At 37.0% G+C, this 26053-nt stretch overlaps 1 protein-coding gene across 2 annotated transcripts in view; it reads left to right on the top strand.

Moving 5' to 3' along the window:
* UNC13C (unc-13 homolog C) overlaps positions 1 to 26053 on the top strand; it is a 562886-nt gene that overhangs the window by 491702 nt on the left and 45131 nt on the right. For both annotated transcript variants that reach the window (XM_069459636.1, XM_069459628.1), the window contains 2 exons: positions 42 to 122; positions 11067 to 11214. In XM_069459636.1, coding sequence (XP_069315737.1) covers positions 42 to 122; positions 11067 to 11214 — 229 coding nt within the window. The remainder of the gene's footprint in view (positions 1 to 41; positions 123 to 11066; positions 11215 to 26053) is intronic.

Raw genomic sequence — 26053 nt, 5'->3', positions numbered from 1 at the left:
GAACCGATTATTTTGTAAGCAATTGTTAACCCATGTTCCAGGAGCACATGATTCGAGAGGATGCCAAGGGTCTGACGCCAAGACAGTGTGCTGTAATGGAGGTGGTCCTGGCTACCATCAAGGTAAGGTTATAGTGCCCCTGGATGTGTGTCCAGAGAAGCCCCCAAGTAGCCCCAGAGACAGGTAGTCCTGATGCATATCTGCAGAGCTGTGCTATCCATGGATATGGTGGATAGTTAAACAGACACATTCCTCAAGGATACTAGATTTGGCCCTTTCAGTCTCCTAATTATATCCAGAGTGCATTGTGCTTAGACTTACTCCCTTTGTCTCTAACAAATGTGTGTGAAACCTGTGTTGTCATTTGTGTGCCATGAGTTCCCATAACATGGTTTCAGAGAAAGACATATATCCCAAAATACAGCTAAACACATGCTTCAAGAAGATTTAGGGTTAACAGAATTTGTTTTTATGTTTTCTGTGCTTGTTGAAATGATTTTTTAAAAGATCGACCTTCTCCTTTCTCTTATCAAGTACAATAATTTAATTTTATTTTCTGTTGAAACTCAAATGCATTGTGTTGCATGCATCAATATTTTCATAACCAAAGGTTGACCAAAATTCATGTGGGTTAACTATGCACAGATCTCAGGATGTCACTTAAAAGTTTTTTTCACAAATTATTTAATATCTATATAGACATATTTTATATTTATATGTGACAGTTTTATTAAAGAGTTTGAAAAATATATTTATCTTCCAAATTCAAACCCAGAGTTTGAATGTCCAGAGTTTCTACTTTTCACTGAGGAAGCATCTATCATCAAGGATGTGTGAACAGTACAGCAAGGAACTGTTAGCTGCTATGAGCCACTTGCAGAGCACAGAATAGTCCCACTGGATAGAAACAAGACATTACAATGGCATTCATTAAAAGAGTTCTATCTGAATAACAATTGCATGCTTTCACAAGAGGATCATCTCATGTTTTGCCGCTGCAGTGTTGAAAACTGCAAAATTAAAATTGTGAGGTGAGAGTTTTGTGACATAGGCAACTGGGTTGTGTGAGGTTAGGCAGTGAGATTACAGAAATGGAGTTTCTAAGGATATGGCAAAAACTTGGAAATATAGAAATTTTGCAAAATAATTTTGAGGAAAAAAGATGAACAACATGAAAAGGAAAACAAAACCGTTCTTTAAAAAATTATTTTCAAAAATTTGAGAATGAAATAACTAATTTTTGGAGTTATAGGAGCACTGACCGCTACATATAGATAAAAATAAGAGATCTAGAGTGTACCATGGAGAGGGAAAAAATTAAAATTTTTAGAATATGAATTTATGCTTTCCTGGATTTTATTAGGTGAATGAATGACTTCAGGAGGGGAAGGAAAATGTGTCCTGTGGAAACAGGGAACAGCATCCAATGTGTTGACAGACCTGGCTCCCATGCCCCACCCCAGCATTTCTCTAGTTGTTCAAGGTGGGGCCAGATAACTACCGCCTGCAGGCTGAGTTCTGCCCAGACTCTGAGACAATCTTGATCCCCTAGAAAATTCCTTTGATCCACATCTTGACAGCTCAAATATCCTGTATTTCTGTTCAGGTCAACTGTGACAATCTTTTAATTCAGTCTCAGCCACCGGACACTTGCCTTGTTCTTTGGGAATGAAACTAACTATCTGCTGTCTGCAATCCAAGAAGGGTCCATGTCATTGTTTCGTTTCTCCAGGACTGGAGTCTGTTTCTGGTCCTCCTGAGGCATAGAGCCTGTGATGAGGTCTCCAGGTCCCCTATTCCCTAACTTCTGTGATGCCAACTCTTTCTCTAGGAACCTCCGTGCTAGGGCTGCTTTGCCTGCTGTGAGACTCCCTTGACCTTGTGGTCTACCCATCTGCAAAAGTATTCACTTGATATCCGATATCTGATTTTTCAATGTCTGCCATCAGTTTACCAAAGCTTAGACTCCCTTTATCTTGTCTGCCTCTGAGATTTGCCCCAAATGACTGTCCTACCAAGCAGTAATTCTGATGTTGACTACAAACGAATTCAGGAGAAGGAGCACTACTTAAAGTATTTTAACACTGAGAGCTGGAGATTCAGTGTTTGCCTGGAGCCCAGGAAAGGGAGCACTGTGATACAAACAGAGACCTCAGGAGAGAGATGTTCTCAGACCAAAGCAGCAGATGCTACCCAGGCTAATTCCCAATAGCTGCCAAAGAGATGATGCTTAATTCCTCTAAATCTAATTGAATAAGCTGGAAATGAGAAAATGAGAAAATAAAGAAAGAGAATGCTATGGCGTTTGTAGAATACAGGCTGAAATAATGTTTTGGTTTTTTCAAATGTTGCTCATGTATATATATCATCTCACCTAATTCTTGTAACCATCTTTGGTGTTAAATAGGTCAAGAATGACTGTTCACATTTTATAGGTGAGAAAATTGAAGGTAAGGGGATTTAAGTTGTTTGTTCCAGGCCCTCTGTGGCTAGTAATTGGCAGAGCAGAGAAAGAGCTCCAAAGCCAGTGCCCTTACTTCTCTATCATATTTTTTCACTAAATGTATACAAAGTGTGAATAAAATGTAGCAGGCCAAAATGGATAATGCTGCCTCAGAGGGATTACTTCTTTCTATGTTAAAATACCACGTGTCAATTATTTAGATTCTTTCTAATTATTTAAAAATAATTTTAAAATTTTCAGCCTCTATACAAGGATGAAAATATTAACTCTCTTAAATACTAAAACTTTAATTGGGCTGGAAAAATTTTGTCACGCCAGTCACATGTAGCTTCAATTATAAGTCAAAGGTGTCAAATATGGCATGAAATCATGGCCATCTGCTATAGAGAGGATGTTGGGCTTTGAGATATTCCATCTACATGACAAAACAGCCAAATTAACGGTATTTGAAAGTAAAAGTAGGAAGGTGACAGCATGAGACAGACAACCAACAACCTAATCAGCAGGTGCAAACTAACGGAGAGGCCAGTCGGGAAACTCTAGTCTGAAGGGGTCTAGTTGGACTTCGAGTCCCAATCCCATACCTTAAGACAACTCAGGACTGTCATGAGATTCCCTGAAATGTGGGTTTCTTTCAAAGAGAAACAGGAGACCTTTTCTTGATAGCAGCTATTCTTTGACTTGGAAAAAAGCTAGAGCTGGTTTGATTTTTCCCACCCTTGCAAATCCTCCTGTACCTCTTGTTCTATGGACCTGAACATGACACTATGTTATATGTTGCAGATATATTTGACATCATGCAGTGGCAATACAGAGGTTTCTCTAAAAACAATAAACACACGGACCAGGGCCCTCTAAAAATCTGTAATGTTTGGTATAAGGGAAAGAATTTAGACTCAATATGAATTCAAATATAGCTTTGGACTTATTACTTTCTTATTTAATCCTAGATAATACCATTTCTTATACTCAGGATTCCAGACAAACAGAAGAATAGGTTGGTGAATCACATTTTATGCCCTGGAGTTTCTGACCCTCACTGAGGTCCTATCCTATTTTCCTATCTGTTATCCATGTGGCAGTTTTAGTGGCTGCTTCTCAGTGTCTTCTTTTCTTTATCATTACAAGTATAATTTTCACACTATTCAAAGTCCAGCTCCTCAAAAGAAGAACAAAATAACCTACCTAGTTTGGAGTATTGCAACTTAAAAATCATTATTGGAGAGCTTACTGTTTGTAGAAAATATAGTAAGCAATGAGGAGGTGGATAGAGATGGGAACTCTTCTTTGACTTGGGAACAAAAACACCTACAGTCAATGAAATAGAACTGTAGACAAACTGGGGAGGGCAGAGAGGGTGATGAATTTTCTCTGAGTGTCTAGGGGAAAAGCTTCCTGGAGAGGGACATTTTGGAATTTGGAGAATGAAGAGGGACAAAACAATGAGAGAAGGGCATTGTAGGACTAACGAAAAAAGAATGAGTATGTAACAAAAAGGTATTGGACAGCCTGAAAACTTCAAATTCTCTAGTGTGATGACTGGCTGAATATCACAAGGAATGAAAGAGGAACTTTGGATTGAAGCCAGTATGCTGAGCTTGAACACCAAAGTAAAGATCCCCAACTTTATTTTGTCAGCAAAAGGGAAACACTACAATATTTTATGGGAGGGAGTAGAATGTTATGATCTGATACATAAAAGAGGATTCCAGTTGCAGTAGAAAATTTTTAAATATATTTTCAAATATTCAAATATATTTTCAAATAATTATTTTTCAAATAATTTCTAAAAAAGAAAACTTAGTGACTAACCATTAAAGTTATAAAGTTAAGGTGGGTTATGGTTATATCTAAATTTGCAAAAATGAATTGTCTGCATAGTTTTGCCAAAATTATGATACAGGTGTGGGAAAGAAAAAATTGATGATGGGTGATTGCTACCCAAATAGTATGTATAGCCAAAAAGGGAATTCTTCTTACAATCCTGTGAAGAAGCATTAGCATATTCCCATAAATCAGTAAAAATAGATTGTGAAGGATTTTCAATCTTGAAGAGCCAGAAGAATTCAGAGAGCTTTATTGGGATTATAAAAAGAATGGCTTGCTAAGCATGCAGACAATATTTTTCTTAGTTTTTTATTTAGCAGTACTGTTTTTTTTCCCCCACATATCACAACTAGGTCTGAAGTGCTTTATTTTCCACCGTGTCATGAAGAATACAGGAAACAGAAAAAAAAATGTTCAGCTATTTTTCAAGACAAAGAAAATGATACTTCACATACTTCCCAATCCCCATTCAGATGTGCAGCTCACCACCTACCCTTACATTAGTGAAACAAGCATATTAATGTAGCTTGGGTGGAAGCCTTTATCAATGTCAGAAGACGGCTATGAATACAAACCTAAATAAAAGATCAGAAACTATGTGGGGAATTGTACCACTGACAAGTACAGTAGCAGGATAGTGGGTGATTAAGAGACAAAGACACAAGTATGCAAGTTAGTCTCCTCTCCTATGGGAATAATAATACTACTTAAAGGATTATTGAGAGAAAATTAAATGAGTTATTACATATAATGCAATTAAAACAGTCCCTGACATACAGAAAACTCTTCATAAATATTAACTACCATATCGCTTGAGGACTGGTTCATTTAGATTCTCTTTCCACTGTTAAGCCCAAGATTGCACATACTCTACAGCAAACTGTGTTTTTTTTCCTCCTTTCCTAATAAACCCTTCATTCTCTCCCAGTGAAGCTAACTATTAATTCTGACTCTGCCCCAAGCAACAGTTCAAGTTTTTAAGACTTTGTCCTCTGGGCTTTTGGTTTCCTGTGCACAGCACATTTTCAGCGCAACCCCCCTAGGATTCTTAACACTTCCTTCATCTCCCCTTTGGGAAGCCACGCCGTTCCTTCTCACAAGAAGTTTATAATCTAGATTAAAAGATGAGAGAGGCACATTGAAAATTAAATAATGATATGTGTTAATTTACAAGATGACAGTGTAAAAGGTGGAACAGGATGATACATATACTAATTGAGGGGCATAGATAAAAAGTCATAAGTATTAAGAGGGTGGTGAGCAACTGGTATGGACTTGAGATCAGGAAAAGCTGGAGTGATCTTGAAGGACAGAAGGGAGTTCACAGGCTGGATAGGAAGTTTTCCTGGGGCGAAGACTGATGACATGAACATAATCAGGGGAAAACGATCTCACCATGAAAAGGTACAAGACAAAAAGGCTGGGAGATGATGAGTAGACTGCTCTGAACTGAACTGGACTTAACTGGGTGTCTGCATAATGAAGTAGTGTAAAATAAAGTTGAGCAGAAATGTTTAGTTTGAAAATAGAGAGGTCCTTATGTGTCCTCAGTATATTCTGTAAAAAAGGATCCATCAATGATTTTGAAAATGATATGCTAAAAGTATTATTTCAGCAATAGTGATCTTATAGAAATGTGCAAATTAGATTGCATAGTTCAAGATTATAGTCACAGAGATCAGTTACAGTTATTCAATTTAAAAGATGATGAGGGCTATCACCAAGGTGGTGGCTTTAGGAGGTACAAGTGAAAGATGGATATGGGTGATGCAAGAAAGGGAGAGTCATTGGAAGCTGGCAACTAAATACGGGGCGAGAGGGAAAGGGAGCCTAGTGTGACTCAAGTGTTTCAGCTCCAGTGACTGAGACAGCAGTCTTCCACTGAGAAAAATCGCAGATCAGGCAGGAGGGTTGTTTTCCTGTTGCCATGTGGGAGTTACAGAGGAGGGCAGGAATGTGGAAGTAAATATCCAATAATCTGCTTGAGACGGGGCCGGTGCTTAGATAGAGAGATGCCATCTAAGTGTTGTTGGCACATGGCCATCTGGCCACCACTTACTAAGGGCCAGTGATGGGACCTCGCTACTTACAAGTATCAGTTTTGGTTTACAAGATTCACTGTTACTAGAAAGGCATTCTTTATATCAAGTCAAAATCTGCTTCTCTGCTACTCCTAGCTATGTATTGGTCTTCCTTTTGTTCTTTGAAACTACTCTGAAATGATTTCCTTTTTCATGCAATAGTCTTTCGGACACTGAAGAAAACTATCATGCTGTACACCATGTAATCTGAAGCTGTTTATTGATTAATATGTTTTCTAGACCTTATGAAATTCTGATCACCTACCTTTAGATGCTCTCTACTTTTCATATTTCTTATGAATGTTGAAGCCCAGGAACGAACTTAATATCCCAGATATGTTCTAACCAGTGGAGAATATTCTTGCTGTATCACAGCCTTTGTCTTGACCTGTCTACCTATATGAATGCATGATCAGATTTCACTAGCTTTGATAGCTGCCCCATCACTTATTAAATCATGTTGAACTTGAAAGCAAATGAATCTTTATGTCTTTTAAAAATTTACTATTGTTGAGCCATGTCACCCTCATTCTGTACTTTGCAGTAAACATGAACCTGAATATTTATTCTGAATTCAGACATTTTCCTTTTCTTTTTGCTATCTCATCCTGGAAATGTTGACCCACCATTCCAAACTACCAAGATGTTTCTAAAGTCAAATTTTGTCATTCAGTGTAATCACTGGAAACTTTGGCTCAATTGCACATTTGACAAACATACTTTCAGCCTTTGTCTTTCCAGGTCCACAGGGAAAATATCAGCCAGGATAAAGCCAAGGGCAGAGAGAATGTCACCCAGCTGACATCCTTGTCCTTCATAGCACTAAACAGCCAGCTTCTCCATAGTCTTCCAACTAAGAGATTAAAAATTGTCTTTTTGAATGAGGAGGAAATGACCTGTACCAACCTGCTTTTGCCCGTTATTTTCTGCTAATTTGTACCAGTCTAAGTAGAGCATCTGAACAGACCAAACTGGAATTTCTTCAATTATGGTACCAGTTGCAGAAGAACAATAAGAAACTGAGTCCTGGTCTTTTGTTTAGGACCAATGGAGAATAACCCACTTTTCATATACATAAGGGAGACTCTTTATTTCTGCCCTCACTAATCTTCTGTTCACTGAATATCCTACTAGAGCCTTGAGTGGAATGACAATACTCTATAGCTAAAATGGAAGAAGTCAGTTGAGTATCATGTCCTAAAACTCCAGGGAGATCCTTGGGCTTCACTCAGGAACAAACCTATACCTTATTTATGTTGTCACTTCATGATTAATCCCCAAAGTCCTGGAGTCTCACAAAATAATGCTTTAGTATTAAAAACATGTCTTCCTATATACAGTTATTATAAATGATTCAAGGACACATACATAGTTTATGCCTTCATAGCTTAATTCTTTTCCTTTTTTCCATAAAACCTTCTAGGCCCTCAAAAATATTTCAATTATATCAAGGCCAGTCACATTCTTCTACTCTAAGGTTTCCCAAATCATATTTTATGAAACATTTATATCCCTAGAAGTATCAATAGATGTCCAGTGATTTAGGTATCCTATAGCCAAATAATTTTAGGAACAAGGTATATCAATAAAAGGTTAAACAGATTTAACACAGTGGGTCTCAGAGCCTTTAGTGTGTTAGTAAGCATTGCAAAGCTTTAAGGGTACAATGTCACCTCTTAACTTCTATAGGCCCTCTAAGGCCTAGCGGCAACTTGTAGCTTTCAGACAGCATAAGTTTAGTAATGAGAATAAAACAGCGGTAGCAAACAGTATTTTTTGAACTATGCCAAAGGAGAATATACCTTAAGTGCCTCAATTCTTCTTAAGTAATGCTGAGACTCCCAAGGGTTCTCTTGGTTACTTGGTGGGATTATTCTCTTTGTCTAATCCCTGTCGTGGATTATCTAGTGGCTATTGCAGTTAAAAATGACAGTACTGATAAACTGATAAACACCAAAGATGTGACTTCTTCGGAAGCCTTTGCTGACTCCTTAGCCAATAGACTTGCTTACCAGCCCCATTATCTGTATGTTCAAATCATTTTTCTAAAACCTGCAGTGTTTTCTGGAGTTATTTGTTTACCTGTTGGTGTATTTCCTACTAGATTACAATCCCTCTAAGAGCAGCCACTGTGCCTCTTTTGCTTTATATCCTTGGCATGCAGCACAATGTATGGCTCATAACATAGGTTAATAAATATTTGTTAAGGGAAGGAGGAAGAGAACAGGCAGGAAGGCAGACACATCCACTGATGCTGTCAAGGTGATTGAAGGTCCATGGCCCTATCCTCACATATTAGGCAATAAAACCTACAGTCATCCTTATGAATGCTGTCACTCATGCTACTTTATAGACACTGTTAAAGAGCAGTTTTTAAAAGAGGATATAATTGCTATATTCATGCAGATATAAAATGTGTCAAAAATGTTATTTAACTCATCAATCAATGAGGAAACCGGTAAGGTGTTACAACTGGCTCACAGGAGAATTCCAAGGACCACACGTACATAAACAATAAGAAAAGCTGGAGTTTACAAATATAGGCAAAACAGATCTATGCACAGAGCAATAATCAGTTGCATTCCACCAGTAATAATTAATTTGCATTTCGATGGACAAATACTATTTACATTATTATCTATTTTCTACAATTTACAGAGCTTTTAAACAGCTCAACAACAATGAAAGGTGGAAATAACCCAGATGGGTACAGTAGACAGAATAACCACTAAACTTTTGTGGCTGTTTTTCCCAATAGAAGGCAGAATCTTTTATAATTTTTGGTTCCCCCTTCCCCATTTATTACAATCATCTAGCACTCATGCCCAGGTTTGATAACACTGGGGCTTGCCTGAGAAACACTCACAGGAAGAATGTCTTCCTTCTAGAGTTCTCCTCCTACTCTTGGTTCAGTTTCTAGCACTGCTTTTTACTCTCAGGATGAGTTACTTCTTCAGGTGGCTTCCTGGTTTAAGATGTAAACACCTCCAGAGACCACCCCACCACTTTTCTAGGTGATACAGAGTCAAGACCAAGCTAAATACATTTATGTGTACTCAGCTCAATACATCCACTTATTATTTTTTTCCTACCCTTAAATATCATATCATCTTTCTTGAAGCAAGGAACTATTATATCTTTTTCATTCATCAAGGCATCTGAAACAGTTCTGGACTCAATAAATACTTTCTGCATGTGAAAATATTTTAACATTTTTACAAAAAAGATCAAGGTGTAGAACAATTTTAAATGTTACATCTTTGTCTTCTCTTAAAGAGTAAGAAAAGGCCTTTCTTGTTTTCCTATGCTTTCTCTTCATACCATGGGTAGTTTTTGCCACAACTTGCAGTTTCACAGGGCACCCAGCTAGAATCAGTAAATGGGATTTTAAATGACCATAGGCTTTTCTCCTTGGGGAGAGTGTCTGCAATGATAGCAGTCTCTCTTAAGTTTATATCCCTGTTTCCTACTGTCTCTGGCCTACACCCTCAATCTCCTCTGCATTATACTCTTTGAAAATGCACTCAGATGCTTACAAATGCCCAAAATATTTTTCTGCATCTTCCCTTGAATAGTGGAGAAAACAGAGATAGTTATGATATTTAAATTCATTGAATTATTCCACTTCAGAAAGTCTTAAAGAGTGGGCTAAAGGGCTGATACATATCCATTTAGGAGAATGTATCTGAATTATTCTTTGTACTTCTTCAACATACTCCATTCTGTGAGAATTGTAGATCACAGCAAGCCACAGTTACCAGTGAGTGTTTGGTTTCCTCTAGCATTGTTGGCACAGGAAGAGAAAAAGAAAACCAATTATCTAAACTTGACAGCATATTACAAATATGTTATCATCTATGAGTGGTTGGAAAAAACATCCTTAATTCTATCGCATATTTCTAGACATTATGCCTTTTAAAGAGATGTCTATGTTTAAAAACCTGCAGTATAAAAAATGCTAACATTCCTCAGTGATCATATTTATTGTCAATGAGCATATTGAGCATATATGTTTTCTATTACTTATAAATATTGGAATGTTTTGAGTTTGCTGGATAGCAATAGCAAAACAAATAAACAAACAAACAAAAAACACATCTGAATGTTTTGTTATGTTTATCAGACACAGGGATCAAGGGGTGTTGGATTTTAAGGACCACTCTGCTTCATCAGGTTGGCTAGATCTGCAACATGTATGATTAGAGGTTGGGAAAGATGGAGTAACAGGGACTTGGCCTAGGGTCTCAAACTAATATCTGAAAAATGTCTGATCAAGAGCTACCTTCTCTGTGAAATTTTGAGAACCCTAGGTATTTTTTTCATGTGGTGGAAATATAAGTCAATGAGCAAGTCGACAATTGTTATTATATCTAAATCTGTCATTCTGTAAGAATTCTGACTACTGCATCTTCATGCAGTGTTTAAGTTAAATTTTGAATGAGAGGAAAAGGCTTAGACCTTTAAGGATCTTGGGTCTGTGATATAGTTATGTAGACTTCAGAAGTATCTAGGGAACCTGAATTAGATGATGATAATTTAGCATTGTGCAAACAGTGGCACTATTTCTTTGTACCGAACTTATATCTATCTTATTGTTATTCCATTTGAGTTTCCCTTTAGACTAATAAAGTCCTACCTTTAATATTTCTTCCTAAACATCTCTGCCTAAATACTGTTTTATTTTTTCTCTTTAGCAATACTTTCATGCAGGAGGAAATGGCCTGAAAAAGAATTTCTTGGAGAAAAGCCCAGATCTTCAGTCTCTGAGATATGCTCTCAGTCTTTATACCCAAACTACTGATGCCTTGATAAAGAAATTCATAGATACTCAAACCTCACAGAGTAAGTAACACATTTAACCTACGAATAAGCTAAACTGAACACTAAACCAAAATTTAACATCCAAATTATTATAAATAGTATTAATAATTTTTGCTGTAGTAAATTGAAGTAGCATTAAGATTGGAAGATTATAGTTAACAGAATACCAATACTTTTTAGAATTCATGAGTTATAATTTTATAAATAATTTCAATAGCACTAGAATATATTTGATGCTAAAACTATAAGGAATGGCTGACTCTTGTTAGTAATTTTGACTTCCATAAAACTAGTTTTGAATATTCATGACCATAATACTTTCTTTGATTCAGTGCAGAAGACTCAGTGTTTTCTGGTCTTGGTAACTTTCAAAAAAATGATAATAATTTTATAAATCCTGAATTCAAATGTAAAATCTCCTGCTTTGGTATTTTCATAAGGGAAATCTTATTTTATCCTAATTTCATATGAGAAAAACTCCAAGTTTTTCTTTTAAATGAGCCAAGAGGCAGGCTTTGTATTTTATCTGAAACTCATGTTTCATATGGCAAAGTTCCCATCTCATAAGCTTCTAGGATATTACTGTTCAAAAATCTTTCTTTCATGTTGTTTTGTGATTTATTATATTTTGGTGATTACATGCATTTAAGATCTAGCTTTTCTGAGAGATTATTGAAATGTCAATATGAGTCAGAAAGAGCCAAATGCAGGCTCAAACTCCAAGATCTAATAATTATGCTACAGAAATTATAGAAATTAATGAGGACACTGTCTTCATTCACAAAAGATTCCCAGAAAAGAGAAAATACAGGTAATTTGTTTTAACTGTGGTGAAAATACTCTGGATTTATCTGTGTCTCTTCATGGATACATTAATCTTCTAAATATATTGATGACAATGCTAGGTAAATGCTAGGTAGGTGTTTAAATTTAGCACTTTAACATTCTGTACTTTCTGATAGTTAGTATTCAATCAAACACTACAAAACAAACAGCCCTTTCATATGGAATACAAATCCAGGTTATATTGTGGGATAGTTCCAGAAAGGGAAAAAGAATTGAGCTCATGAGGGACTGTCAAGAGATACAGAAATATTCAAAATTATGACTCCCTGAATCCATGCTCCCTCAAGGTTTTCTGAACTTTATGAATGTAATTCCAATATATCAAATAAACAGTGATTATAGCTTATCCTTGAATGCTTGCCTCAGGTTCTACTTCTTGGAGAACTCAAACCCAGCCAAGGCATATGGCTAAAAAGTGGGGAGGCAGATTCTAATTCAACTAGCCTAGATCTAGACTCTGTACTCTTAACCACCATATACGTATCTCCTTGATTACAGTTACAAAGCCTAAATACCTTAAATAGATTTTTCTTCATTACTTGGGCTTTTTCTATCTTTTTTAAAAAATCAGGAATACAGAACTGATTAATGAAATTCAACTTGTTAATACGTATTAGTTGGAAAAAACTTACATATTTTCATAACTTTGTTATCCAACACAAAGAGTTATTTTTGTCCCTTAATTTCTAGTTCATACTCTTCAGAGAGATTATTTCAAACTGCATTGGATCATTATTCGAGTGTTATTTAATCAACTTATTTGCTGTATAAAAAATCCTGTGATCCTTTAGAAATCTAAGTGTACTTTTTAAAGCATTCATGTTTTGCTTTTCTTATTTTCATAAAATCTCCCCTTACTCCATTTTCTTCATTTACTTTCTTTTTTAAAGATTTTCCTTTTTCATCTCTTTCTCTTTGCTACTTTTCTCCTTGTCTGTCTGGGTTAAAAAAATCAACTCTAGTATTAAATATAATGAAAAAGTCGGTGATTTTAATTGAATTTTTTGCTATTTTCAAGTTGAAAGATATATTTTTTAAAAAGTATTTTTATTTAAATTCAGCTTTTTTATAAATGAGCTTATAAATATGGAAAAGCTCATTGCATCTTGATCATTTATTCTTTCTTTTTTCTCCTCTATTTTTTCTTGCTCCATTCTCTCCTATTTTTACCCTGCTTTCCTCCTTTTTTGTTCTCTTTTTGGAATAGATTTTGGTGTAATCTTTCTCTAATAGTGAAAAAAAATAGTAAAAGAAAAAAAGAAATAAATAATTGAGTCCCATTAGAAAATTTATGAACCACAGAGTTCAAATGAGATCTATCATATTGGGAAAACACTTCTTTTCTCTCTCTACTCCAAACATTACAAAATAAATCCAAAATGGATGTAGAAGTATTCTTAAGTTCTTACATGAAACTGAGAGTTCAGTTTATAAAAGTAACATGTTTATCATTCTAGCAATGTGCCACAATGCTGAAACATCATCTATTCTTTAACAAACCTTTACTGAGCATCACCTTTGAACTAAGTTCCGTACAGTGAGGAATATATTCAAAGGTGAATGTGACTTTATGTATACAAGTTGCTCTAATACAGTGGTTCTCAAGAAGCGGTGATTTTGTTCCCCAGAGGAAATTTGGCAACATCTGGAGAGATTTGGTTGTCACATCTGGGCGTGGTGGTCAGTTACTGGCATCTAGTGCGTAGAGGTCAGGGATGCTGCTCAACATCCTATAGTGCATAGGACAGCCCTCCACAATAAGAAATTCTCTGGCTCCAAATGGTAATAGTGCTGAGGTGGGGACACCCTGCTCTAATATAGGCTGATAAGTGGGAAGTAATAAAAAATAGGTCATGTTAGAAGAGAGGAAATTTTGGCTTAAGGAGATAGAAAAGGCAGAGAGGTGAGTGAGTAGATTGAGTCAGGAGGAAGAAGAGGAAAGGTGTTCTGGATGCAGAAACAGTCCAAGAAAGGATACTTAGCACTCATTTTAAAATTCCAATATGACAAGCATGTCCAATGTATATTTTTATCAGGAAAAAATGTTTATTTTGATTTTCAAACAAAATTTGCCACATCACTGCCTATTTTGATCAGTGGATGTTGTTAAAAGTGCCTTAGCTTTCCCTGTGCTGTGATAATGTACAGAAATACTATGGTAGGTTTTGTGTAACGTTAGTAAAAATTATTTTAATCTTTTTAATAATTATCACATATTCTTCTTCCAAAGGTTGCCTCAGTGACTTAAATTGGGTAGTTAGCTTGAAAAATTATATTTTTTGTAGTTATTTCTCAAGATTGTGTTACTTACAGTTTTAGAAACTGGTACAGAATATATTTTTTTGCATCTTGATTACAATATCCATCATCAAAAGAAGTTTCCTCACAGCTATTTTACTATACCAAGGGCTTTTTGAATATTTTATGCAATAGCAGACAGTGAAAAATGTATAAAACTTTAACATATTAAGTAGAGGGGTTTTTTTTCCAATGGATAACACAATTTGAAATAAGACACAGAATGATTAATTGCCGAGCCATTCTGTGTTCAGTGTCCCTCTCTGATTTCTCTTAAAGCTTGAGGAACCTGAATCACAAAAGCTTTACACAGAAAAGGGATATTTTATGTCTAAGTAACAACTGTCTCATAAATAAAAAAATTTTAGAGTTAATGACTACATGAATTAAAATATATGACATGAAATGTTTTTATTTGAGGATCTATCTTCTTTTTTACTTTTTATGAGTTTAACCTTTGAGTTCCTGCTTACTTGAAGTTTCATAAAATTTAAATCAGATCATTTTGATCATATTAATAAACTATCTTGCTGAAATGGAGTATAATGTATTTTAATTTGAAATGGAAAGCATTTTGGAATTCCCATTTTGGAATCTATGAATATACTTCAATACATTATGTTGTATTAATGTTATGTGGAGATTGGTCACTTCTATTTTTATTGGCCATTTTATGATTTAAGTGGAAGAAATGTGTTATTTCTGACAATATCCAGAATACAGGATGAATGTTTAAGTGCAAAATTTTATATCTAAGCACACTTTTATTCTCAGGACTAAAATGTGAAAATGTCTCAAATATAGTCATTTGGGACCATATTACCTAATAAAAGGGTTAATTATCTACAGTTATGTTCCTGACACTATAGATAACATGCCCAGAAATAGAAAAAAAAAAAAAAAACCCTTATCTGAAATGGTTCACTGTGGAAAGGGTCTCTTATGAGAAATATAGGAGAATTTAACATTAATAATATTTAGTTGGCAGAAAAACTGCCATCAAAATAAAAATATGAGCTTTGGGGCCAAGGACCACCGTTGAACATCCAAAGGGATAGCCACCAATGAGAAAAAATGCTGATAAATGTCTTTAAGTTACAGGGGGTAGTGATGTTAAAATCCACATGGGCATTTTCAACTTAACACTGATTTGAAAATACAGAAGCAGATTTTCATTTTAGCTGGCAAGCCTTTGAGAGGTAACCAGAGATCTGGAATCCTATCCCATAGATCTATATGTCTGTTTCTTAAGGATCACTGGACTAGCTAGAACTGCCTTCTAAGACAAAGGTTAGCATTTCTCTGGAATCAAAAGTAGAAAAATGGAGAATTTGTGAAGTTTGGCTCTTCAAACATTGCAGTTGGTCTGATGACATTCACTTCAAGAAGCTGGATGAGGATCTTCAGTGCAGTCAAAAAGCTGTACACCAATAACTTTAATAGGAGAGGTGATAGAATATGGTTCTGAATTTGTTGACTCTCCCCAAAGTAGAAATGGCAAGTGTTAGATAAGTTTCCAGTAACACTAAGCAAACATCTATTGTGTACCCACCAAGTTGTCTACCTCTGTGCTATCCTTCCCAATAATCCTGCAAGACCAGTAACATTATCCACATTTCTCAGATTAAGACACTGTGAGTAAAGATTTTACTCACAAATAGAATAAGAAATTTGCTAAAGTAGTTAGCCATGGAGATTAGTGGCAGAGACGATGCCCCTCCCCCACCTCGCATTCATTTTCATCAGCAAAGAAATCAGTGTATTATTATTACTTCCCATAGCCCATGCTTTCTTCTCCCTAGTTTTGAATAATTATACATACTTCCTCTCCCTTACTCTACATTACAGTATGGCAAAATCTCCCTTCTGTTCAGGAGATGATCTTTAAGCTGATACTGTTATTTTCATGTCAGCACCAACCCCCACCCCCAAACTTCTAACTTCTTCCTTTGCTTCTCAATTTCTTCTCATTCTGGCTGCAGTTACTAGGCATGCTCAGTAGCCAGGATACCTTTTGAATATTAATTGGAAGGATTTAGATTGTAAAAATCCAATTTGGAAGAAAATGCATCCTACTTTCAGGAAACCCTTTCTGGTGTAGCCTGATTTCATTCCTCTGGAGTCTACTATGTTTGTTTGCATGTAGGATATTACTGCTTTGGTCTTCCCTATCCTACTCTTCATCCCATCCTACATCAGAAGTATTCACTTTGTAACACTCCCCTAGCACAGGGAGTCTATCATGCTTGCTAATAGATATTTCTTTCCTCTCACAATGTAAGCCCTGGGAGGACAGGCACTTGGCTTATTCATCCTTGGAATCTAAGTGCTTAGCACAGTGTTGGATACAAAGCAGGTGCTTAGTGAGTTTTAGAAGAAGTAATGCTATTAAATTAAACAGAGAAAATTTAAAATTATGTGATATAACACTTCTTATATTTGAATTTATGTGATTACAAACCTTTATTGAAAGCAACTATGTTCAGAACCCTGTGCTAGACACAGCGGGGCACTTAAAGTGTGTATATGTATGAGTGTGTGCATATCCTCAAGGGGGAAAAACAGCTTAAAATTTTATGGCTGATACTATTCATTAATTATACAAGGTAGGAGATAGTAAGTGCCATTGTAGAAATATAAAGGAGTATATAAAGTGAGATGGAGAAAATAATATTATTATTTTTTATCAAACTCTTGAAATCATGATGTTTTATTCAATCTCTTACATGAAACTCAAAGGTGGCTAAGAAAAAATTAAGTATGCTACTGTGTGCAGTTTAGGTCACTGAGAGATTCATTTATCCTTTCATTTGACTCATTTGTGGAAGCATTTACCATGCGCTAGGATTTGTGCTCAGCAAACTATGATAAAAGGCTGTGCTGAGTGTCTTTCATCTGCCCTTCCTAATATACCCTACACTCTCCCCAGGAGGCTGAGCTGTACAGATTACTACGAACATTCTTACTCCCTGTTTCCTATTTAGTTCAGACAGTAGGGAGCCCCTCAGAAGATTCATGAGCAAACAGGCTCCCTCTGGGCATGGTCCTCCCAGGCTGGCTTTGTCCTCTGACTCTAAGCCTCTTGACATTGTCTCTCCTAGAGAACTCTCTCCTTCCGGGTTCCTGTACTACTTTCGCCCCTCATGCTTTATGAACTAGAGGGTTTAGTAATTCCACTATCCCTAGATCTCCACCTAAACCTTTGTAAACAATCTCTTTCTTAAACCATCTTAAAATTACTCTACTTTGAGTTTCCATCTGTTTGCTATTTATTAATACCCTGGCTCATATGAAGACAAATGTTTATGGCTTTGCTAGATTTGCTCCCATGTCAGCTCTTTCATTTGGGTCAAAGATTAACATGTTCAAATAAGCAGGTCAGGCATCAGAATAATGCTCTTTGGAGTGAGGAAAAGCATTACATTTTAATGAGTCAGCTGTCCAGAATGAACCAAAGAGCTTTCCATAGAAATATTTCCGTTATACCCTGGACAGGACATCAAAATCCCAGATCCCACTTTCTCATAGTGCAGTTTATCCTATCCAGCATTTTCTATTTTCTGGAAATCTGAAATCAGATTGAGACAACTGGAATCACTGGTAAAATCATTTGTAAAATTTAAGAGTTCTCACAACATAGTAGTAGAACAAGCAGGTGTTTGTTGTATGTCATGCAATGGGGAAATTACCATGTTTAGTGCATGAGTAGACTAAATATACGTATTTTTAGCTCAGAACAAGTATACTGACATTGTTTCTTCATTTTTTGGCATGAACACTTGAAAGATTAATTTTTTAACACTACCTGTATCAAATCTACAACTCTATATGTATGTGTAATGCAGTTTTTCATTTCTCAATTGGATGACAGATCCCATTCCAAGGTTATGCTAAATATTAGCAGTATCAGAATTTCTGTTTTAACTTAACATGTTCCTTGTTACTTGCTTCTCGAAGACTAGGATTGGTTAAAATAATTATGAAAGCGAATGTGTATATATTTTTTCAAAGCAAACAAAAACAGTTGACATTACATATAAAGATCTAACTAATAACTACTCATACTTGTAGTTTACTACTTTTTTCTCATGTAATCCTCAGAACAACCCTGCAAAGTCAAACAGAGATCCTCAGATTAGTGGTCTAATACTCCATACTGCTTCTGGGTCCCCTTTTGAGATAATCGTCTCACCCAAGAGCAATGGATGCCCTTGAAGTGATTTGAGCAAGAGTACAGTGTAGGAAACAGACTGAAGGGAGCCAGGACAGAGCAGGCAGACAAGCTAGAGTCTGAAGCAAAAATCCAGGGGAGAGATGGTGTGGGGCTTGGGTGACAGCAATAGCGATGGAAAAATATGGACAGACTCAAGAGGTAGTTGAGCAGAATAGGTGAGGGTTAATGAAGTAAATCTTGCTAAATTAATAAAGATCAGAATATAAAATTTATTCCTCACAATTCCAAAGTGAAGCAACAGTTACTTCTGTATGTTTTAATTACAGTGGATTTTTTTTTCTGCCTGCTTATAATTTCCTATACTTGCAAATTATCCCAAAATATCTAGCTATGTCTTTTTGAATCACAATTTTCCTTTGAAAAAGAAATAGAAAGAACATACTTTCCTATGCAAAGTAAAGTAATCAATTACCAGGGTGTAATTAATTTAAAGTGGTAGATTTTGAAGTCTACCAGGGCCTTGGATTTAAATGTGTGAGCTGGAATAAAACAGCCCAATTAAACTTTCTCTTTAGGAGTCAAAAGACTTCAAAATTGCTCTGTAGGTAGAAAAATTGTCTGGAGTGGGAGCCACATGTTATATCTATATACATGTAGATATTACATATGTATATTTAATAACTTATAAACCTTATTTATGAAGAGATTTACCAGTTATTACATCATGCCCTGATAATTAAATGCTGAGTTAATGAGAAAGCAGTTTTCAAAATTCTGTAATACTTTCTTGTTATGGGTAACTGCAATACTCTTCAATATGTTAATTTTTTAGGTCTGATTAGAAAGTAAAACAGATGTTAGAATCAGTTGTTTGGGAATCTTATAAAAATGCTGACATATCAGAAAAACATTCTTCAAATCACTGAGTCAAGAAAGCAAAATGTAATACAATTTCTCTGCACCCACTGAACCATCATGCCTGTTTTTGTTCACTGAGAACAGGTTTCGGAATCGATGGGGTTATTAGAATTGAAAACTGCAGGTTATTGCCTCGCAACCTGCACATGCCCTTCACAGCTGCTTTCCTAAAGAAGGCACGGGACCTCTCCTTCAGTTACCCTTTGGTGCTAGGAGTGAAGCTGTGTTTAATTTATGTTAGAAAAAGGAATATGAACTGTGTTAAGTGCTAGGTAAATAGTAAACCTTAATCTTTCAAGGTTGAGAGGTAAGTTTGTATAAACCTCTGGCATAAAAGTCTCTGCTTATTTACAGAGGAGAGGCAATAAATGGGTGTATTGTTTAAAACAGGCGAATGGGGAGCCAAGCATCTGTTCTACCTCTGCCTGGTTATAAGACCTTGGGATAAGTCATTTGTTCTCTCTAAGGCTCAATTTTCCCATCTGTGAAATGGGAATAATAGCATAATAGTTCCTACTCTGTTGGGCTGCTGGGAGGACAAGTGGTAATACCTGTGAAGCACTTTGCACACGGCAATCTCTCAATAAATGTTTATTCTTATTGCATTATTACTATTATTAAATGTACTCTGTCTTAAAAAGCACTCTTCTTCTACAAAACATTAAAAAAGAGGGACCCCCTCAGGATGTAACTCTCTAAACAAGGAAGCCAGTAACAGTGTGTTCACCTGTGAGCTGCACCGCCACATTCCTGAGAGGCTGTCAGGGTAACTGAGAAACGTATGACACCTGAATGATTCACACCTGCCGTTTCTATGAAGCCCTTCTCCTTGCACTCCACAGTTGTCCAATAATCATATATGTATTGAACCCCGGCTGGGTACAAAGCACTATATGGGGTATGAGACCCCAGGACAAATTTTCTCCTCCAAGGAGCTTACGATGGAGCTTAAACAACTATATGAAGAGAAAAAAGATTCATACTAGGTAGCTTTTGCTAGGTGCCAGATGAATCTAAAGATGAAGTGATAAAGGCTTTCAGAGGAAGGAGAGATTACTGTGGGCAGGAGGGTTGAAAGCCTTCAGGGAAGAGGTGTGGCTCCAAGTGGGCTTTCAAGGATGCATTGGGGTTCAAGTAAGGAGAGAAGAGGGAGGCATGGCAGCGGGAGCAGAGGCCACGTTGACAAGAACACCTGTAAGAGTGGAGTAGAAAAGTGTGCTCGAGATGTGGTCCCAGAAACGGCAGCCCAGGGCCACCTGGCGCGTCATTCAGCTTGGGCTGACATGACAAAATACCACAGACTGGATGGCTTAAACACAGAAATTTGTTTTCTCACAGTTCTGAAGGCTAGGAAGTCAACACGCTGGCTGATTTGGTGTCTGGTAAGAGCTCTCTTTCTGGCTTGCAGACACCTTCCTTCTCGCTGCGTCCTCACACAGCTGAGGGAGAGATTGCAAGCTCTCTGTATCTCTTCTTGTAAGGACACTAATTCTATCAGGCTGGGGCCCACCCTGTGATGTCACTTAACCCTAATTACTTCCTTAGAGGCCCTATCTCCAAATACAGCCACACTCGGAGTTAAGGCTTGTGAATTTGGGGGAACACAACCTTCTGTCCCCAACAACTGGGAACTTTATAGAAATACAGAATCTTGAGCCTGACCCCAAAACTGCTGACTCGGAAACCCTAAGAATGGGGCTCACAATTCTGTATTTTAATCAGCCTTCTGAGTGCCTGAGTTTGACAACCAACTACCAGAGTCAGTAGCAGGGGGAATAAATAGAGGCAGGTGAAAGAAGTAGATTGTCATGAGAACTTGGAGTGTCGGGCTCAGGAAGGTGGAGATTGGTCTTAGTGGGAGGACCAGAAGGAGACGAGGTCAAAGAGGTTAACGTAGAGGACTCATTATGCCATCTGTTTTTGAAAAGGGAGGAAGGGAAGGAAGGAGGACTTTTAGATAAGTTTTGCAGTTTGAGTAGTAATAGCAGGATGGACAAGAAGGGACAAATATGGGAAATACCATGAAGGAAGGATTTACAAGTCATTACAAGGTAAAGCAAGCAAAGGAGAAATAATGGTCAACTTAGGTAACTTATAGATCTGTGCAACTTACCACTGACCAAACTGTGGATGCTTAGGTGGAGAGCTGTTCTGAGGCAAATTATAAACTCAGTTTTATTTCTTTCTGTCATTGTTAATAACATGATATTTAGGTGACTGTGTCCGCTGAGCAAATGACAGATGGAGTTACACACAGTGTGGGAGGATGAGCAAAGTCACCCAGTAAGGAAAAGAGGGGCCAGGAAAGAGTGAAGGGGGGGCAGGCCATTTAAACACTTTGCTGGCTGATGCCTCAAAAGGTCTCTTACTGAGTCTGAGCGCTGCAGAAGGGACGTGTTTGCAACTCATTGTGAGTCCTCTGGCCAAATCATTGTGCCTGTGAATTACAGTGGCCACTATTAGCCTGACCCATTGTTAAACAGGGTACTGGCCGTCAGTACCACCTGAAAGACTTAAAGATATTGGCCATTTATACATACCTAAGTAATGTGTTATTTCATTTAGGGTTTCTGTAACAGTAAACTGGTGGTTCTCTAACATTAGTGCACATCAAAACCCCCTGGAGGGTGTGTTGGAACACAGATTGCTCGACCCCACCCTTAGAATTTCCAATTCAGTAGGTTTGGGTGGGGTCTGAGAATTTGCATTCATAACAAGTTCCAGGTGCTTCTGATGCTGCTGGTTCTGGAACCACAATTTGAGAACAATTGTTAAACTTTACACTGAGCCATGCCTATGAGGGCCACATGTAGATAATTTGGGATAACTTGGCTGAAAACTATAATCGCAGGCATTTTTTTTTTTTAGCAGTGTGTTTACAGATTAAAACCTCTAGATAAAAGGAGCAATCGAAACCGTAACAGGAAAATACGGAGTCCATTACAAAAAGTTCTTTTATAAATAAAAGCATGTGTTTTACAGCCTCAAAAGAAGATCCTCATGTAGGCAGCACTGAAAACAAACAACACGAAGTGAAACTACAATAAAGGAAGGCCTTTCTGAAAGAAAAGCAAATACACTTTCATGCTTGCCAAAGATGAGGTTCAGGCCCACCTATTTTCCCCACTTTCTTCTCAGATCTTAGCTTTCGTGTAAAATAGCATTGCCTTTTTAAGTATAATGTAAGAACCTAGAAACTTGACTCCTGCCTGTTAGTTGAAACCGAAGGGGCTATTTTCAATGATTTTCAGTTCTGTTTTTGTTCATGTACACTATTATGTAAACAATTTAAGAGCTAGGTTTTGTGGGAGTTTGCTATGTATAGTTGCTGCCTCAGCATCCATTTTTAGGCCTGACATAAGTTGTGTGAAACCCAGTCTTACCCTATCACCTTTGGTCTGATTAAAATTTTTCCTCTCCATGTGGTCGTTTGTGACATTTGTTCCTCACCCCCTACTAACCCAAGACACACCCCACAGCTAGTGACCACAATTAAACCTAATGGTCAACACCAGTCCTTCAAATAAGTCCCCCCCCCTTCCCACCTGTTTTTTCTAAACTAATCAATCCACCCACGCCCCGGGGCCTCCATAAGCCCCAGTCAGTCCCACAGGCCCGCCCTCTGCTCTCTTGCTCCCGCCAGCTCTGGATGCTCTCCCGGTCTCCCGTCGCTGTGCCTAACCTCTCTGGGATCTGTAAGTCATAAATTTTCATCCATTTTATGCATTTTTGCTTTAATATCCTCGTTCTACCTTACCTGACTGTATACTCCAGAGGCTAACTTCCCCCTGTTCAGGGCTCTCCTAGAGAGTGACTGGCTTAAGGCCGCTCTCCACGGAGAGACTTCAAGACCAAATTAGAAAGAAACCTAAAAATACAAATCACAACAGAAAGCTTTGTTATCTACTTAAAATATATGTTTATACTGTAAAACGTGTTTATGGTAGGCTTAGAACCCACTAGACCCATTCTAGCTGTAAATTGCCTTGCTATCTTGTCGTATGCAGTTATGCCCCGTTTCATTTTATTTTCCACTTGAAGTCATTTCATTCCCTTCACTTGTAAACACCTTGAATTTTCTTTGACTGAAAAGGTAAGGCAATTGGATAGTGCATTCCCCTTAGCAATCATAACCCCCAATGCAGAACAAATTAAACAGAGCAAAACTATAAACACTATGTCCTACATCATTAAAGAAAGGAAAGAAAATGGTGCTGAAAGGCAGAAAAGCCACTATGAAGAAAGTCAAGAGTAGAAGGATAAGCTGGAAAGGAAGAAAGTCAGTTTTTTTCTCTTGGTGTCAGCCAATTTGAGAATCAGCTGGTAAATGTTACAGTTCTTTTATATGGTGAGGTTCGTGAGTAGTAGGCAAACATTATGGGGAAATGTTCATTATACAAAGCACACCTGTGATGTTTTACTGAGTCCTGTCATGGACCCTAAAGGGAACTTGAAACATTTTCAAACCAAGAGACTGGGCTTCAGGGTGAGATACAGTTAGATTGGGTGACTTATGACAGTCACATAAACAGTAAGTGGTGGAACTGAATTTAAATTCTTCCAACTATAAGCACAGGGCATTTCCCAGTAATTTGCCTGTGAACCAAAGAAATCAAATTTTTCCAAACATTTACAGTGAGGCTATGGCCATCTGAGTAAAACCAATTTCGGTCTTTAGTTTTTACTCCTCATCAGCCTATCCTTTGGTGATCTGATATAAGCAGCAGAATTAAGACCTAATAACATCTAATAGACCCTCTAGTTATTGGTGTGGCTACAGTAGTAACAGAGATAGGAAACTATAAATATTAATTCAACAAATTTATTGCCTAATATTTGCCTTAGGACTGGGAAGTTTTGGAAATATAATTTAAAATAAAGTCTCCTCCCAACCTAAAAAAAGCTCCTCCACAAAGATAGAAAAGAAGATTGTATTGACTAAAATTTAAACCAGAGTGGGATGTGCATCACAAGAAATCTGCTAAGAGATTGCAAAGATGAAAGAAATCTCACCCTTTTATGTAGCAAGGAAGGTATAACCCATGACATACATATCCTTGAGGTAAACAATAACTTGTCCTCAACTAAGAGAATTTGACAACACCATTTGTCACACACAGTTCATCCTAAATTCCCATAGTAATTGGGCTAACCATCTATGTTAGATAACTGGCTTTATCCAAAGGAAAGATACATTTCTCATATCTTTATAAAAGGAGGTAGTTTTACAACTTGGAGCAAGACACCTGCTGAAGTACCCTCCTACCCTCCTAAGGAAACTAAGAAATAGGGCTGTTGTCTTTCTTGCTACATTTCAAAGAGATGGGTCCCATGTCCTTGAGAAAGATATTTTGGGGTCATAAAACTAACTAGCAAGAGACTCATTTAGCCTTTAAAGATACATACATTTCAAAATGAGAAAACTTACCAGTTTTCTAAAGCAAATGCTGTAAGAAAGGGGAGGATGTTTCTTCCTTTATTTTCAACAGGGAGAATATATTAATCATATAGTCGTCATAAGCTGCCATAACAAAATACTATAGATTGGGTAGGTTAAACAGCAGATATTTTTTCACGGTTCTGGAGGCTGCAAGTCCGAGATCAAGGTGCCAACAAAAGGTTAGTTTTTGGTGAGACTCCTTTTCCTGGCTTGCAGACAGCTCCCTTTACACTGTCCCCACAGGGTCTTTATTCTGTGCACAGGGAAAAAGATCACTGATGTCTCTTCCTCTTTTTTAAATTTTTAAATTGACAATCATATATTTATGGAATACATAGTGATGTTTCCATACATATCATGTATCAAATCAGGGTGATAAGCATATCCATCCTCTCAAACATTAATCATTTCTTTGTGTTGGAACATTTAATTTCACTCTACTTCTAGCTATGTGAAACTATATATTATTGTTAACTGTAGTCATTCCACACTGGTATAGAACACTAGAACTTATTCCTCCTATCCATCTATAATTTTATGTCCTTTAACAAACCTCTCTCTATCCCTGCCTTCCCCTTACCCTTCGCAGTTTCTAGTATCTTCTGTTCTACTTTTCACTTCTATGAGATCAACATTTTTTAGCTTCCATATATGACTGAGAATATGTGATATTTAACTTTCTGTTCCTGGCTTGTTACACTTGACGTTGTGTCCTCCAGTTCTATCTATGTTGCCACAAATGACAGGATTTCATTCTTTTTATGGCCGAATAGTATTCCATTGTGTATGTACACCATGATTTTTTTTTTTATCCCTTCTGTTGCTGGACTCCTAGGTTGATTCCATATCTTAGCTATTGTAAATATTGCCACAGTAAATGCGGGGGGGATGCAGGTACCCCTCTGATGTACTGGTTTCCTTTCCTTTGAATAAATGGATAATTGCCCGGTAGTGGAATCACTGGATCATATGATAGGGTGGTTTTTTGTTGTTTGTTTTTTGTTTTTTTTTTACCTTCCTAGTGTTCTCCATAATGACTGTACTAATTTATATTCCCACAAACAGTGTGTGAGTTCCCTTTTCCCTGCCTCCTGGACAATATTTGTTATTTTTGTCTTTTTGATGATAGCTATTCTTTTTTCTATTTTCTTTTTTTTTTTGGTTTATATATGTTTCAACAATGA

The sequence above is a fragment of the Eulemur rufifrons genome, chromosome 2, assembly GCF_041146395.1.
Source record: "Eulemur rufifrons isolate Redbay chromosome 2, OSU_ERuf_1, whole genome shotgun sequence".
Lineage (NCBI taxonomy): Eukaryota > Metazoa > Chordata > Mammalia > Primates > Lemuridae > Eulemur > Eulemur rufifrons.
The sequence above is the reverse complement of the archived record's forward strand: the minus strand, read 5'-3'. Positions and strand labels throughout refer to the sequence as shown.